This window comes from Triturus cristatus, chromosome 4_1, assembly GCF_964204655.1.
Source record: "Triturus cristatus chromosome 4_1, aTriCri1.1, whole genome shotgun sequence".
NCBI lineage: Eukaryota > Metazoa > Chordata > Amphibia > Caudata > Salamandridae > Triturus > Triturus cristatus.
The window spans coordinates 225,542,700-225,559,838 of NC_140585.1; the positions used below are offsets into that span (position 1 = coordinate 225,542,700).

At 42.3% G+C, this 17,139-nt stretch overlaps 1 protein-coding gene across 3 annotated transcripts in view; it reads left to right on the forward strand.

Annotated features, from left to right (window-relative positions):
- Nucleotides 1-17,139, forward strand: part of LOC146854144 (uncharacterized) — a 198,969-nt gene that overhangs the window by 79,266 nt on the left and 102,564 nt on the right. For all 3 annotated transcript variants that reach the window (XM_085651917.1, XM_085651919.1, XM_085651918.1), the window contains exons 5-8: nucleotides 6,225-6,336; nucleotides 11,013-11,119; nucleotides 13,480-13,606; nucleotides 13,971-14,091. In XM_085651917.1, coding sequence (XP_085508043.1) covers nucleotides 6,225-6,336; nucleotides 11,013-11,119; nucleotides 13,480-13,606; nucleotides 13,971-14,091 — 467 coding nt within the window. The remainder of the gene's footprint in view (nucleotides 1-6,224; nucleotides 6,337-11,012; nucleotides 11,120-13,479; nucleotides 13,607-13,970; nucleotides 14,092-17,139) is intronic.

The window sequence follows — 17,139 nt, forward strand, 5'->3', positions numbered from 1 at the left end:
CAGCTCCTGTAACAAAACCGGCCCTAGCAAACAGCTCGGACGCGTCCGCCCTCTCTCCGCCCGCCGGGGGCCAGCCGAGCTGTTTGCCAGGGCCGGTTTCGGTTTCCAGTCCGGCCGTGGCGTTTTGTCTAGGTGCTAGGGCCTGACAGAACAGTATAAAAGGGGCATTGTTATTTGACCTTGTCTACATGTTCAACCTAATACACACGAGAGAACAGAATGCAAAAACAACAGCATGTTCTGTGTGAAAGTACAGTGTGGCACAAAGCAAAATATAGCAAACACAAGGAGATGATGGACGGAGTGCTGAAACTTTTCAGATTCTCACCCCCAGTCACTGATCTGGGTTGAATCCATCATCATTCTTTAGCTCACTTCGCCACCACAGTTTGGACCCAGCTATATGCAAATCAATCTTGACCCTGTGCCTCATGGGAACAGTCCAGCCCAAACTGCCAGGCATGGTCCTCCCGGGACCGAAAAGCAAAATACGTCTGTAGAGAAATGTATGCAAAGGAAAGGGCAGTCTGCAACGTACTCATGCTAACATAAGGAAAACGCCAATGGGCCTGCACAGGACATATGACAGCTCATAGCCACTTACATCACTGTAGATCTGTCTTTACATACAGTGTCACTGGCGACAGTGGGTCCTTCCTCACCAATGGCCTGGATGTAGTTCTGATTATTCTTCCAGTCATGTAGGGGTGGAAATCAAAGGTTCTCTTCACTCTAATTCTGTAAACTTAAAATTAGATAGTATTAACAGATTGATAAAGTGCATATAAATAAAGAAGCATAACGTTAAACTGAAACATTTAAAACATTCTATAAATGTGCAGTAATTTGAAATGGGAGGCCAAAGAATAAGTTAGTATCCTTAAATTTATTCGAGGGAGCAGTTCAAGTGCATCGCACAGAATATAGCATGGACAGTGGCTAGCCTCACTTGAATTTATAACAGCCCCAACCTTCCCATTAAAATTTGATGGTTGCTTGTTCCTGTATTTTTTTCCGGTTCAAATCCTTAATATTCCTAGTCTGGGGTCCCGGCTTCCAGTAATGACTCAGTGGTGGTCCCTGGATTTCAATAATGATTCAGTGGGGATACCTGGGTTCTAGGAATGATTAAGGGGGTCCACAGAAGTCCAAAGGTTAAGAACCACTGGGCATGAGGATCTCCTGGCACCCATGAGCATAAAAGTTAAAGTGCAGAAGTGCAGAAGGCAAAGCTATATGTTTTTATAGATATGGAGGATCATGGGATGAAACTGAAACAAAGAAGCTGTGCAGATGCATACACTGAAATCTTGGCAAAGTTCACAGTCGAAGTTCAAACTGCTATAAAAATGTAAAGTTTCAGGGGTGAACAAACTATTCAAGAATGCCACATCTCCTGTGCCAAGCATGAGTGAGTCTTTACATGTTAGAGATGGGCAAAACATGGTAGATTTGGTTAGCATTGAGCGCAGAGATGGCTGCAGACATTACAGTTATGCTAAGGCAATATTTTTACTCCCACAGAAACTTGTTTTACAGCTCCTTGTGTTTGCTATTTTTGTTAACAAAAAAATTATATGTATGGATTAAATGCAATGACCTTCACTTGTGTTGCTTTTTCAACGTAATGAAAATGTGTGTATATATATGCAGTCCAGAGCGCAAAGTTCCCACAGCTCCCAGCCCCATCAGCAATGGTGCGCATACATCTGTGAGAGACCACTCAATTTCCAGCAGCTCTTCTCTCCTTGTAGAAAAGAAACACGCACTCCAAAGTTGCAGGTGTAACTGCTTTATTCCACTATATCGTGCACTCAAAGCGTTTCGGGGGGGAAACTGCCAAGTTCACACGTAAAGAATGCAACCCTCACCACCAATCATAAAAGTGCCAAAAGAGATAACTGTACATAAATGAATATAGACTCAATCAGTACTATATTGGTTAAACTTGTCCAGCCGGACACAAGCCTGCATCCTACTACAGAAACAAAAACAAACAGTTGGGGGAACATTTAAATGTTCCCTAACTGTTTGTTTTTGTTTCTGTAGTAGGATGCAGGCTTGTGTCCCACTCTCAGTATTTTCGTTTGTATACATCTCAAAGAATTGCTAAAACATTCAATATTAGAACTCTGTCCGGCTGGACAAGTTTAACCAATATAGTACTGATTAGGTCTATATTAATTTATGTACAGTTATCCCTATTTCCCTAGGGACCATTGTAGAGTAGAATAATTCAATCCCGAGGTCCCTGGCGGACTTTACTTGGGTCCCCTTGGTGTTTCAAAATAAAATAATAGACGCATAAACGGTGGCCATTTGGTACTCCCAATGCACCAAGTTAAGAGGACAGACATTACAGCATGAAGCAGCATTGATTATTCAAAATAATGATTAACATACTTAAAGCGACATAGGCTTTGCAGTTAAAAGAAATTGTCTATAAATCTGCCCATCTCCCTTCCATTTTACCAGTTGTCTCAGATGTGTGAATACCAAAATCTAGTAACTGTAATGGCACAAGAAAATACATAAACTGAAAACAAAGAACAAAAATAGAAACAAAAATAAAAAAATAACATCCGTGTTCTATTAAGACACAAAATAATACCTACTTGTTCAAAATACACATCAGATGACAACATCCAAATGGGGGGAAAGACCCCTCCCCTAATAACTTAAAATAATACTCACGTGGGCATCATGGACATTATTTGGAGGGGTCAGAAAAATAGAGGTCACAGCTGTGACCCCTGATTACCTCCAAAAAACATCCATGGTGGGCAGATGACCATAGATAAATATACGTAGCCTGCAAATTATACCCAACATCAACATAATTTCCAATAACAATTTTGAGATAGAACCCCATATTCGCATGCAAACTTATACCCAAATTGAACACAGGAAAAAAAAAAAAGACAAAAATGTAGAAATCTTTTCATAGCTTTAAAAGAAACTTTGTCCTTATTTTCACCAATTCCAATAGCCCTGTGTAAAACATTCTAAAAACATGGCTGCATAAGGGATATAAGAATAAAGGAACCACAGGTAATCTAAACAATACTATACAAGCAGAAAAAATGATTTCCGCAAAAAATGTAACCTAAATGGACCGTCTGTTCCTCATCCATGTTGAGCACGTAAGCAGCATTAGTATCTAGTTTCAGGATGTACCTGGATTCCAGACGACTCCAAGAATGTTTCTAGCCATGGGATAGTGTCTATCATCATGATTTATGGCTCAAAGTTGGTCCAAACTGTTTTTTGCTGAGTGCATCCTGCTACTCGCATACCATTGCTCCCAATTTGGACTAAAACATAACCACAAAATCGGAAGCAAGTAAGATGTTGGTCAGTGGTTCTCTCCATACCCCGGAGAGGTTAATAGTACTTGGTGATATTTTTTGCGAGCTTTACCATGTTTATATGTGAAAAAAACCACTCAAGTGTTCTCTGGGGGTAGATATTACTGCTTGCATTCTTGCTGAGACTATCTTTCAAAGTCCTTCCTCTTCCATCTGTCACTCTAGGATAACCTTCCATAACATCACTCCCACTATCTTCACTCATCAGAATTTCACAATGTTTCCAAAGAATATGTATCACCTCCCTGACCTTATGGTTGTAGGTAGTGATACATCTCAAGATACTTGAATATGAGATTGAAGTGACTGGCCTGGAGATAAGCAATTCTTCTCTGCTGAGCTGACCTCATTCAAGGGCAGTATCTAATGTCGATTTGGGGTAACCCCTCTCTTTAAATCTCACCAGTATGTTGTTGCATTCCTGTTTGTAAGCTTCCTCCATGCTATGATTCTGGCAGGCCAGTAAGAATTCACTATATGGAATGCTCTGTGTTCTCAGGTGAATACTCTGGGCATGTATGAGAGTGTTGCCTGTCATGCCCTATTTCAAAAAATCTGGTTGTTAGCCCATTGTCTACTACCTCTAATTTACTTTAATGTTCAAGAACTCTATATAAGTTCGACTCATGTTGATAGTGAATTTGAGATTCAAGTTATTTGCATTCAGTTTCTACACAAATCTGGTGGCTTTGATGTTGCTGCCTTTCCACACCTCAAATAAATCATCAATATACGGTATCCAAGTGACCACATGAGTATTGAATTTTGGCAGGGCACAAACCAACTGTTCTTCCACCAACCCAAAAAGATGTCGGTGAAATTTGGGGCAAAACAAGCAACCATCACAGTGCTCTGCACCGGTCTAAAATACTTGTCATCAAACACAAAGAAATTGTTGTAGAGGCAAAATCAAATCATTTCTATAATCATTTCAGTGGGGAATAAAAATGACAGATCTTGCTTTAAGGAAATGCGTGCTTGCATGAATCCCATCTTCATGGCTAATGCTGTTATATAGACTGCCTATGTCTAGCATAAAGAACACATTTTAATACTCTCAATATATGCCATCAATACGGGCAAGAAAAACCTGACTCTCCTGAATGTAAGATGGTAAAGTAGTGACAAACAGATAAAGGAAGTAATCAAGTCTAGATCTTTATTCGGCACAATTACAATGGTCATAAGTTACATAAAATACACCATTAATCAATGTAAAACATTAAACTGTTACAGGAGGAAGTAATCAATGTACTTCAAAGTGTTCTCTAAGAGAAGCCCCTTAGAGGAGACCATTGGCCTGCCTGGGGCAGGGGGATAGCATCCTTATGACTCTTAGGGAGCAGATAGAAAATGGGAATTTTAGGATGTTCACAATACAGAATGGGTGTATTCCTCTCATTCAATAAGCTCACACTCTCTCCAATCAATCCGTTTGCCATGGTATCCCATTCTTTCGTACCATCTAATAACACTTCTTGTTGTTCAATTGGTTGTAACCTTGGATAAGATGACCACATTGTCACCTCTATCTGATTGTCTGATAACAATACTGGTATCTGTCTGTAGGTTCCTAAATGCCGGTCTCTCACTCCGAGTCAGGTTGTCACTTTGCCATTTACTTTTTTTGCCATAATTTCTTGAAGTCTTGTGCTTTAACTTTCACAAAATTATCGATAGCATCATGGGGAATGGTAAGAATGAAGGAGGATTTGGCTCTAAATTCTCTAGGAAAACACCGATCCAAATCAATACGCATATGTGCTAAATTTAAGAATTTATTTCCTGTATTCTCACTCTCGGGGTCCAAGTGTGTTGAAGTAAACGATACATCAACACCACTGATGCAAAGATTGCTTGTGCTGCCTCCAGAGTCTTTGCAGTGGGGTAATCACCCCTTAGTGGGTACCATTGTGTAATTTGAATTTCCTAGTGAAGTTGTTAAGATCAATGCGGCTCTGAGCATAAATGAATGCATTTGGGGGACAGAAAGGTACAACCAATTTCAATACATTTAATTTAGTACTGGTTAATGCTCAATCAGAGAAATTTGCCTCATTGGTTATGTTCTCCATTTCTGTCCCAGTTTTTGTTCCCATGGGGGGCGGGGGTGCATATTCTTTGCTGTGCCTTCTTCGTCTTGTTTTCGTCCACCTCTGCCTTTATCTCTCCCTCCTCTCCTATCATTTATCCCCTGTCTTTTTGCCATTGTTGTTGATTTTCTCCTGGTTTATTAATTTGAATTCCTCTCCAACATTTGATCTTTTGCTAGAGCTTGAGCCGACTGCCCTGTGACTCCTTCTTCTGATATATCACTCAATGTATTCACTCTTGGATTCACTACCCATGCTCACTGAGGGAGTCTGAGTCTATATCATTCTCTCATCCTTTTTCCACTTATCATATTTTATACTAAAAGTGAGTACTTTCCCTATTTGATAGTCTTTATGATCTCTCAAACTTCCTCTGTTTCTTCTTTTTGATCTTTCTTCTAACTTATTCATTTTCCTCATAAATGTATCAAGTTGTTGTAATTCCTGCATCAAGTTATAATTTTCTTTCAGGATATCATTACATACCTGCCATGCATACGTAATCAACATTTTCATCATTACAGTGGAACAGTTTTCAATATTTATATATTCATATATATATTACTGTTTTTCTTTTGAGTTGTATGCCTGTATTGGTAAATATCCTAGTACAAGGTTTTGTCTGTGATTTGCATATCTGCCTCGAGGACAACTCTCCAACTTATGGAAGATGTGCGTCTTTGTAAGATGGGTGTTGACGTCAACAAACCTTATAGATGCAGGAGCCTATCATTCAGCTGATTCTGCTTTATTTCCCTAACAGCGCCTCTCTGGAGGGACCACTGTATCGGGGACCATCATAGCTGCACACAAAGCTGGAATCAACATCTTTGTGACCGGTGGTATTGGAGGAGTCCATCGTGGTGCGGAGACAAGTAAGAGCTGTTTTTGCCATTCTTTCTTGCACCTGACCTTTGAAACTGTGTTCTTCTCTTTACCATTCTATTAATCCAATTTCTGACCACCTACGGAATGGGGGTGGATCTTACCTGATCGATGTTGATGCATTTATTGGGGAGGGTCGAAAACTGTGCTAGGAGTGCGACCGGTGTTAAGACTGCAGAAAAGAACGAGCTTTTGGAGAAGGTCAGGTTGACTTTATGGGGTCGGGGTTGCCACATGTTGAGGGGGACACCTCAATGATGGGGCAATTAGACTGGAGATTTCCTTTCTGGGGAAGGCGAAGGTCAGTCTAGTGGAAGGGGTTATTTGCTGGGGCGGCGGTGATTGCCTGCTAGATACAGGCACTCTTTCTGGTGACGGAACTGACACATTCCTAAAGGAAAATGTATGTGAACGGAGAAGGAACAGGGAGAGGATTCTTCTCCTGGGGATGGGTACATTTCTGTGTGATGTCACGTCAAGTGCTTGTGAAAGACCCCATCGTAGGATGCTAACATGGGAACTGATGGAATGGGGGGCAATCAATTGATGATGACGGAGAGGCACTTGATAAGTGAAGAGGAGCTTGGAGTTGCTTGGTGGAAGAGTGAAAGTTAGTTGCCCTGGGGATGAAATTCAGCAGCAGAATATTCTTTCTTTGTGGATGGGGCTCTGTTCATCACCTGCACTGCAACCACTCACATGCTGGTTAACTGGTTGTTTAGGTAAGAGATGGGATGTTGACTCCTACCTAGTTATTCTCCTGTTGTGCATTGAACTGTCACCGCAAGGCACATATCTGCACCTTTAGGCATGTCTTGGAATGGACACCGACTGACAATGGAAATAAGCAGTAATTGCTTTGCGAGTAAGAACATTTGTGTACTGGAAAACTGAGGACTCACCTTAGGAGAAGCATACTAGTCACTTGAAGGAATAGGAATTTGTGTAGTTGGATAAAAACCTCTTGTACAAGAGGTGTGTTTCTCCTATATAGATGGATATTCCCCCTCTGGGCAAATGGGCTTTCGTCTTTGGAGACATGTGTATTCATCTGCTTGATAATAGTAATTTTCACATTCAATGGCAGACCTTGAACTTTGAAATTTAGATTTTGAAATGATAAAATACCACCTCTCACCAATTCAATGATAAGTTTTGATGTGTGGTCATTGCTGGGTGAATCTACCTGTAAATGTTGGTTAACACCAGCAAACTCAAAGGCTTGTGGGTATACACCAATGATTTGAGCTAGTTTACAATTCAAGAGAACACAAGGAAATGTACTGCTGGCAATGGCAGGACTGCATGCATTTCCATGTTGGAAACAAGAAAGGAACCCCACCATAGTCCACAGGGGTTTAGAAAAGGCAAATAATTCAAGAAAGCGTGGTTTTAGGTAGAATCTCCCATTGCTCAGTGGTCCACCTGTTGGGATGGATTAATTCTACTACTTCTGGTGAGAAGGCTTGGATATGCCCACACAATGCCCCCATTTTTCCTCATATCTGCCAGCAATTTCCACTTCAGTTTTCCTGATTGTCAAGGGGATAGTACATTTGACGTGCTCTATAATAGGCGTTGGGGGGGTCTTATTTGCTGTGCTGGGAATCTCTCTATAGGTTGACTATAGCATGGGACTCACTAATGGAAGGGGAGCCTTTCCTTATTATAATCAGTTCCTCGCATCTTCCAATTCAGCCATTCTTGATCTTGCCACTTCTGGTCACCCAAGTGGTTTTGTGATTGGTTCTGACTCCTCCTTGCCCCCGGCTATCCACCCTAAGGTTCTGAGCCTGCTAGGCATCCTCTCCACTCTCTGACCTTGAGCCATTCACTGTGCACATAAAGTACCACACCTGTTTTACCCCTCTTCAATCCTCTCTACTATAAAGCCTCTTGTCATGGAAAGGTACTTGGATATGTCTCCTTCTCTGTGACACATTGCACCTTTCTTCCTCTCCATCCTGATGGCTGAAGCCTACGCTTTCTTGGCCTGTTACAAATTTGAATCCCAGCAAGGTCGACTCATCATTCCATCCTCCTAAAGGTTGGTAAATTTAGTACCGTAAATTTGGTAATAGTAACATGTTAAAGACGGCGCTTAGAAACATCAGAATAATGGTATGACATGCCATAAAAAAACACAAGCTATTATCCCCTTGCGATACTGATCTCTTTCCTCCTGCTTACACCTCCTCTGTCCTTAGTTATTCCTCAACAGTCCATTTGGAGTCTGCTTATTTCTTCTTTCCTCCTACTGTTGTTATCTGCGTCCAGCATAGTCTAAACTGATATATGTATTTAAGAGTTCGGGATATAATACTACAGGATACTCTTTTACGTACTCTTACATGCCTTTGTGAATCGGCCCCCAAACACCCAACTCCCTCTTAGTAGGAGCGCAAAGAGGGCTCGAGTCTTTCCATGTGTACTAATAGTAGAGGAACATTGTCATTGTGTTTTCATTTGAGATATTTCGGGGCCAAGTCTCAAAGCCATGTAGGAGCTTGTAAAAGATCAGACACGAGAACACCCTCTAATGTTCAATTGTTGGTCTGGGAGAAAAGGGGGACAACAAAAAGAAAGCAAACAGATTCTCAAAACCTCCCACTTGACCAATATTTCTTTTTTCAGGGTTAGAACAACTCCAATGGGCTACTGACATTCAATGTGAGACATGACATGTACGAAAATTGCTACTTTATAAAAAAAAAATGTAAAAGTTTTAACAAATTATATATTTCATTATCTGTACCAAAAAGTTAAAAGCCATACATTATATTCATATTTTTTAAATTTTTCTTTTTTTTAAATGTATATTATTAATTTCATAAATAGATAATTTTCATGAACATTTTCATATGAATGAGAGATTTTCTCTATAGAACCCCTATAGATCCACCACACACATACTAGCCTCTCGCATCCACACTCCTACTCACTCATGCCATCCATATTGTCAAACCCATCCAAGAACACATTCACATAATAGTCATACAAAGGACAAAGATTTTTAAGTCTTCATGACCATGTTGTGGGCTGGGTGTATTCACAGACAGGTCAGCGCACGTTTCGGTGGGATTTGCCAAATTATGACCACCTTCTTCAGGACCATCAAGGTTTACAAATTTTAGGCGAGTGGTTGGGGTATCTGTAATGTTAAAAAAAACATGTCTCGGTAAGCCCATACACAAAATATGATTTGATTTGTACTCAATTGATTGAACCAAGACCAGGTCCGTAAAGTGATTCAAAATCTAAAAAGTTGGTTATAAATAGTGGTAAAAACTCACTCACAGTCGCCATTAGAGTGCAGGAAATCCTTACAAGAAAGAACCAAAAAGTGGAAAAGAAAGAATAACTCATAAGTGCATTTAGCCTTACCGCATGCCCCTGATATAAGTTCTGGAAGAAACAGTGTGACTTTTTGTAAAAGCGGGCGAGACTTCTTGTGGCATATTAGTATGTTGTATTATATATGCACCCAGGAAGGAACAAAGAATATGCAGTCATGTGCAATTTTATAACTTGCATCATCTAGGAAAGGAAGAGTATCATTAAGGAGCCACTGCTGGGTGGATCACTATGATGGAGTAACATCAACATTATTTTAGGCATCTCTCCCAGGAGGAATACACACGTCTTTATTTTGCACTGTGGTTTTAAGGATACCACTTGAATTTTAAACAGAATCCCTTTCCTATCTCAATTTTATTCATATCTACCTGATGTCAGTGAAATTACACTGCAACCGATCTTCATCCGAACTAGTATGATTCACACGGATACTCTATCCGTGTGAATCATACTAGTTCGCCCCAAACTTAATATGGGGTCTCGCTAGAACCTGTGGAATTATGTAAAAAGCAAATACATCTATATGGGACACAGTTAATAGGATGTATCTCATCAATAAGTCATACCACACAAAGTTCTTATCATTGGATGTCACTAAGGCCCAATGTGGTATTGTATATTACATTGTGCACTGATATGGAGGCAAAATACACACCTGTTTATACAAGGCCTACTATGAAGTACGATGTTGGGTCATATTTGCTTTGACATGTTCTTGGTATTAGTTGATGCAATAAGGGGGGGTTATCGGCGTCTCCAATCCTCCTCTAGTTAATGTCGCAGAGACCTAGAATATGATGGCAAAGGGAAAAGATATTCAGTTAGGGTGTTTTGCCAATAACACATTACAGATACGAATATGTTATTTGTAGCTAAAATGCATCATGGTGCCTCAATCCACAGTGCCACAGTATTCTATATGCTGGCATATAAGTTTCTTTTGGTGCCCCAACACTAGTTCATGTGATCTGACAGATGCTGCTATTTAAAAAAAAAAAAAAAAAACTACAATGGTGAGTGTTACAGAATCTGCAAAACCGAGCTTTATGTTAAAGTGCACCGTGCTCCCCTGTTTTGACTGCGTACCAGCCTATTGCTTTAGCAATGTTGCATTCATCAGACATGGTCACGTTTGATAAGTGAGCAAAAGGTACTGCGGCTTAGTCAAACAATCAGTGAGCAGAAGGCTCATAGGGCCACAGATGTGTACGTACCCCAAAATGTCTTTGCGGATAGACCCCTCTGATCCTGGATGAGAAGTGGTCCATCTGCAGCTCAACGCCTTTCTTGTGTTTTGTGTACTCTGCAGGCATGGATGTCAGTGCGGACCTCACTGAATTGGGCCGCAGTCGCGTTGCTGTGGTGTCCGCAGGAGTGAAATCCATTCTGGACATTGGCCGCACTCTGGAATACCTGGTAGGTGCTAAAGGAAGAGGGCACGGGTCTTGTTGGCTTCCATCACATTCAGTGTTTGGGGCCTTTTTCAAATATAATATAAAAAGTGAATAAAATGTATATGAAGTTAGGGTGGGGTCATTTATAACCCCTCCGACTAAGCTGGGTGTTTTGAGGCTTAACACCTAGGCATTTATCTATAAACCACGTGCTGCTTCTAAGACCACTGCGAAGGCAGCTGTCCTCGTTTGCCCTGAATAACACTGGTTTGATCAAATGGAACATTAGACTCCAGGCTTCCCGGGACTAAAGGCAGCAACTTAGTCAGGAGGTCACACCTACCCTGGACAAGTGCATGAACAGCTTTTTTTTTGTATTTCTCCAGCTACAGTGCTCTCAATTTTTGGGTTTTAGGAGCAAAACTGCTCCATACTACTCTAGTGGTTCTCAGAGAAGTGCTTCCCGAGTGATGTAACATACTATCAGAGTTCAGTCTCACAACACGGGATATTGGGTTACCTTTTACTCCCTGAATCGCTGAGCGAGACAAACAGCCATAAGAACCCAGAATATAACCTGTTAAATAGATGCTGCGGGGAGACAGAGGGAAAAGGCTAATCATCAAGAATAAAGGGACATTTATGCAAAACACCTGTTGAGTCTTGAGATGTTTCGTGCTGTTCTTATGGGGATACTTTTTCAGTCATGTCTTTGGTGATCGATCAGTGTGATTCTGAAGACCTGTGTGTTGACAATAAAGATATGAGTTATTCAATCTTCTGATGAATGGTACTTTGTGTGTGATCTCCTTGAGTCTTGTTAAGATGCAGCATCTTCTGGTGTCAGCGTTTTACTGACGTATGTTTTATGGACCTTCAAGGGCAATTCACTCCACTGCCCAAAGATTGCTGGTCATTCCTCGCTTCACGTAAATGACACTGGGTGGCCGCTCTTTATCTTCCAGCTTTCAACTAGGAGCAGCTTCCAAGTAATCTTCACCCAACAGAGAATTACTTTTTGTAGGCTCCATAAAGCACATGTGTTCGCCGTGCAAGGACAATGCTTCGTAGCCGTAAGACCACCAAGCGATCAACAACCATTGCAGTCAATCAATGGTGTGCCTATTCATTACTGTAAACTCTCCCACTAGACCTATATATCTTTATTTACGGCTATCATCAGCTCTACGGGTCACCGTCTGTTACATAGACTCATGACAATGTTCTCTTTTTGACTTTGTTTTAGTTCATTTTGACCAGAGTGTGTGCCAAAGCAACACAAATTAGTGAGGGTTGATGTATTATCCCCGTGACGTCATCTCATGTGTGTTGTTGGATATTGGGGTGTCTATGGGTGGGAGGAATGTGTGCGAGTGAGTTGAGAGGTTAGGATGTAAGTGTGGTAACAATGGGGGATTTCTAATTACTTGTGAGCATATCAGCTTGATCTCAGGAAGTCTATCTTAAATGAAATGTGATGTAGACATTGGAATAGCACTAATTAGATTTGTTACATTTTCGAATGAGATGATGATAACCTTTTGTATGAAATATTTTTTGTATATGAGCACTATTTATCACATAATGTTTTCCGCCAAAAGAAATTTCTTAAAGTAAAAATGAAATAAAACAAAGTCAAAAAGAGAAAACTGTCATGAGTTTATGTAACAGATGGTGACCCGTAGAGCCGATACCAGCCTAAATAAAGAGATACAGGTCTAGTGGGAGTGTTTACAGTAATAAATTGTTGATCCTTTTCCCCCTTACTCCCAGACTTCCAAAGTATTTGCAGGGGGCGCCTTCTTCACCTAGTAAATCAATATTGTTCCCCCTCACTACACTGGTGATCTGAAACTCCCATTAAAAAAGGCCTTCTTCAAAGGGATTACCTTGCCATCTGTGCTTGGTGGGGGATTGGCTGGTGTAATAAATCTATGTAGATTTGGACCCATTGACGTGTGAATACACAGCCTTGTCACGGCTGTCAAGCCTTTAGGGGTTTCTTCTTCCTTTCCCACTGTTCGCTGGGTTTAAGTACTCTGCTCTTCTTCTGAAGTTTCAGTGTTATGTAGCACCTAGGCTTTGGTCCTTCCACTCCGAGTATCTTTGAGTAGCCCCATCTCTTGGTCGAGACCACAGATGTGTCGAAGCGAAATATCCTTTGGCCAAGGACACAAGTACATCCCTGCCAGTGCCCTGGCCAGCTTTGTAAGACCCTGATAGTCCTTATGTGGTGCATAAGGAGTGTGGGTGAAGTGAAGCATGTATGTACCTTCCAGAAGCTTATGCACATTTTACAATGTTAGGCACTAGTTTTGTGATAGGAACAAGTGTGCAAGAGAAATTATAATATTTGGCTGTAAAATTTTTATTTTTAAACAGGAAACGCAAGGCGTGTGTGTAGCTTCCTTTGGAGGTTCACGCGAGTTTCCAGCATTCTTTTCCCCCAACAGTGGCTTCCAAGCCCCCTTCACGGTCAAGGATGACAAAGAGGCCGCACAGCTCATTGGTAAGTTCAGACAGAATTAAGGGCCGGTGTTCATAGGTGTGCAGACTGTGGGGAGTATTTATCAATCTTTCACACAGCACAATGCAGCAAGCCACCTTCATGGTCAAGGATGACAAAGAGGCAGCTAAAGTCATTGATATGTCCAGAAAGAATTAAGGGCAGGTGTTCATATGTGTGCAGACTGTGTTTGCATTAACCAGCTCAACTGCACAAGTACCAGCTCAGAGTTTGTGCAAGAGTGTGCAAACCCAATTTTGGGCTTCCTCAAATGTGCACATGCCTGCCTCCCCCGCACCCAGCATGCATGCTGGTGCACCCCTTGATGTACCAGTTTGATCCTATGGTGGTCTTTCTCCCTCTTCAGCGAGTGCCCTGGAGTTGGGCCTGGACAGCGGAGTACTGATCGCAGTGCCAATCCCTGCAGAGGCAGCTGCATCTGGACAAGAGGTGGAAGAGGCTGTGCAACAAGCTCTGAGTGAAGCCAGGTGAGGGCCAGTCCATCGCCACATCCCATATCTAAGCTTAAATCTCCGCATACACCTGTATGTTTCTCCACTCTATTCCTTTGTGCTTGACTTCCTCCACTAGATCTACCAGGCTTCTTTTAACCCACCTCCCCACATGTTCCGCCTTCTCACTCTACCCATTTCTTCTGATTCTCACTTTCCCCAATATTCTCTAGATCCCTGGCTCTATTGCTTTCTTCTTAGCTCACATTCTTTCGCTATTGCTTAATCCCTATCACTGCCTGCTTTCTCCCTCCAAGTATCTTCACAATTTTTCCCTCTGTTCCTGTTCTCTTCTTTCTCATTTTTCTTTTACAGTTCTCTGTCCTTCTTTCTCTGCATCTTAATAGTTCTTTGTTTACCTTATCTCCTTTCATTCTTTCCTTCAACCTTTCTCTTGATTTTCGGACCTACCCTCCTTTTCTCACTTTAATCTTTTCACCTCCTCTGTTTATTCTCACTCCTTCTCCCACATTTCCTTTTATTCCCCACTCTACCGCCTCCCCTCCCTTTGTCTTTCTTTCAATTCTCTGTTTCTCTCTGGTAGTCTCTGTCTTGTGGTTGGTAATTGCTTATAAACCATGCTAAAACTGCCCTATGAAATGCACTGCAGCCTTACAGGTCTTGATTCATGTCCAGGTACGTTGCCATCCAGTGGAGGCTGGCTTGTACCAGGGGTGATAGGGTGGGGTGCGGGGGGACACAAAAAAATTACAAATAATTTCACTTACCTTCGCAGCATGTCACCCTCCTCTCTCAGGTGTCTTCATGGAAGCTCCTGATCAGGATAGTGCACTACCAAATCCTGGCACAGTATGAAAGCAGCACCAGGATTGGATAGAGCAGGCTCTCTCAGCGCTCCTATAAGCACTGAGGGCCTGCGCTTTCTCTAACACAGCTCTCCAAGACAGCTGGGTTAGAGTCCTGACGCTTCGTTCGGGACCGGTTGCTGATAAATAAAATGGTAATAAATAAACTTATTGCCATTTTATTTTTCAGCTCTGGGGCTTGTGGGGTGACACTCCTCCGCTCAAATGCAGGCGCCGCCTCTGTCCATCTAAAGAAGCACAATTTCCTCATATCTAATGAGTCATGTTTACGCTTTTACTGGTATTGAGGTGGCTTCCCTTCACAACACTGCTGATGTTTTCAGCATTCTGAATGGAGGAGGTGTGCCGCCTCCCAACCCTATTACATCTCCTAGAAGTCTTTGATGTGGTCGATCATGGGGACCACATCCATGCAGGTTGATGGAGGAGGTGTGCTGCCTCCAACCCTATTCGATCTCCCAGTAGTCTTTGATGTGGTCGATCATGGTCTCCACTTCCCATGCAGGTGGATGGAGGTGTGCCGCCTTCAACCCTATTCGATCTCCTAGAAGTCTTGGATGTGGTCGATCATGGTCTCCACTTCCCATGCAGGTGGATGGAGGTGGTGTGCCGCCTTCAAACCTATTAGATCTCCTAGAAGTCTTTGAGGTGGTGGATCCTGGGCAGCCCTTTCCATGCAGGGGGATGGAGGAGGTGTGCCGCCTTCAAACCTATTAGACCTCCAAGACGTTTTTGAGGTGGTTGATCATTTGCCCCACCTTCCATGCAGGGTCTGAAGCAGGACCACTCCTTCTTTTTTGGTCAGATGCACTTTGTCAAACTTTAATCCTCCAGATCTCCCCTCACCCCTGTGTCATGTGCCCCGAGATGTCAGTCGTTCCTATATCTACCTGGAGCTTCGGGCGGGAGGGGTCTGTGGATGGGGTTCACATCTCTGCCAGCGTATAAGCCAACCACATTCAGTCAAACACTGAAGTACTTCTCCTGAGAGTTTGTGTTTGATTGGCTGTGGTGATGCAAGGAGTTAAATAACCTTGTCCCATCTTTAACTGAATACATCAAAAACTAAGTTTCTTCTTTTTTTTTACCCCTCATCTGAGATCATCTTGGGCAGTGGAAGAATCACTTTTCCTCCACACAATCTGTAATTTCTTACTGCTTTCATCTCTTTGGGTGACCTTTTTGCGCTTTATACGTTTTCATTTACTCCCCGTTAGTCCAGTTCTAACTTCATGCTTTAGATTTGAATGGAACATCTTCAGGAGCGTAACAAAGGCCCCCGAAGCCCTAGCGGTGCGGGGGGCCCCAAGGTCCAGGGGGCCCCCTCAGCTCATTCCATACTGGCTCGAAATATCAACAGTGTCACCGCACGCATCGGCTGGACACAGTCTCTGAGACAGAGAAGCATTTAAATAATGATAAAGGCCTGCCGCCCATGCACTACAAGGGCTGGCTCTGTGCACAGGCGGCAGGCCATTATTAAAACAGGCCCTCGACCTCAGAGACAGAGGCTGGGATCACGCAGCCACACAGCAGCATGTTAACATTTGGTGCGCAATCTGTGCGCCATCACGCAGGGTGGGTGGGGCAGAGTGGGTCATGAGTACAGTGTAAACTGCATGTGCGGTAGCACTAGCAGTCTGTGCCTGCCTCCATAGACGATACAGAAGCCTGCAAGCAACAAAGTAAGGTAAGTCTTTTTTTATGTCAGTACTGTGTAAACTGCACGTGTGATAGCACCAGCAGTCTGTGCCTGCCTCCATGGAGGCTACAGAAGCCTGAAAGCAACAAAGTTAGGTCAGTTTTTTTAATGTGGGGATGCAAAACTTTAAAGTATTTTCGGACTTACCGGAAAGACGTACCACAATAGCCATAATGCATTATGCTAATGATATCTAATTACTGTGAGGACTACTAAAGGCAATCAGTGACGTAGTGCGTCTAGAGCACCAAAATCTTCCATGCACCGCCTTTGAAAAAGAAGCTCATCTGCTTTGAAACGCGTCCGGCACTAAGAATCTTCGGAATGCAATTGCCGTTTTTTGAAAATAAAAGGTCCTGAGAACCATCTGTTGTGGAGTGCGTTCTTGCGGCAGAGCACCTTGATGAAAAAAAATATATATATTCTATTATATATATATATATATATATATTCCTCTGCATGTTTAAAGACATGTACCCCTGCCCTGAGGGCTCC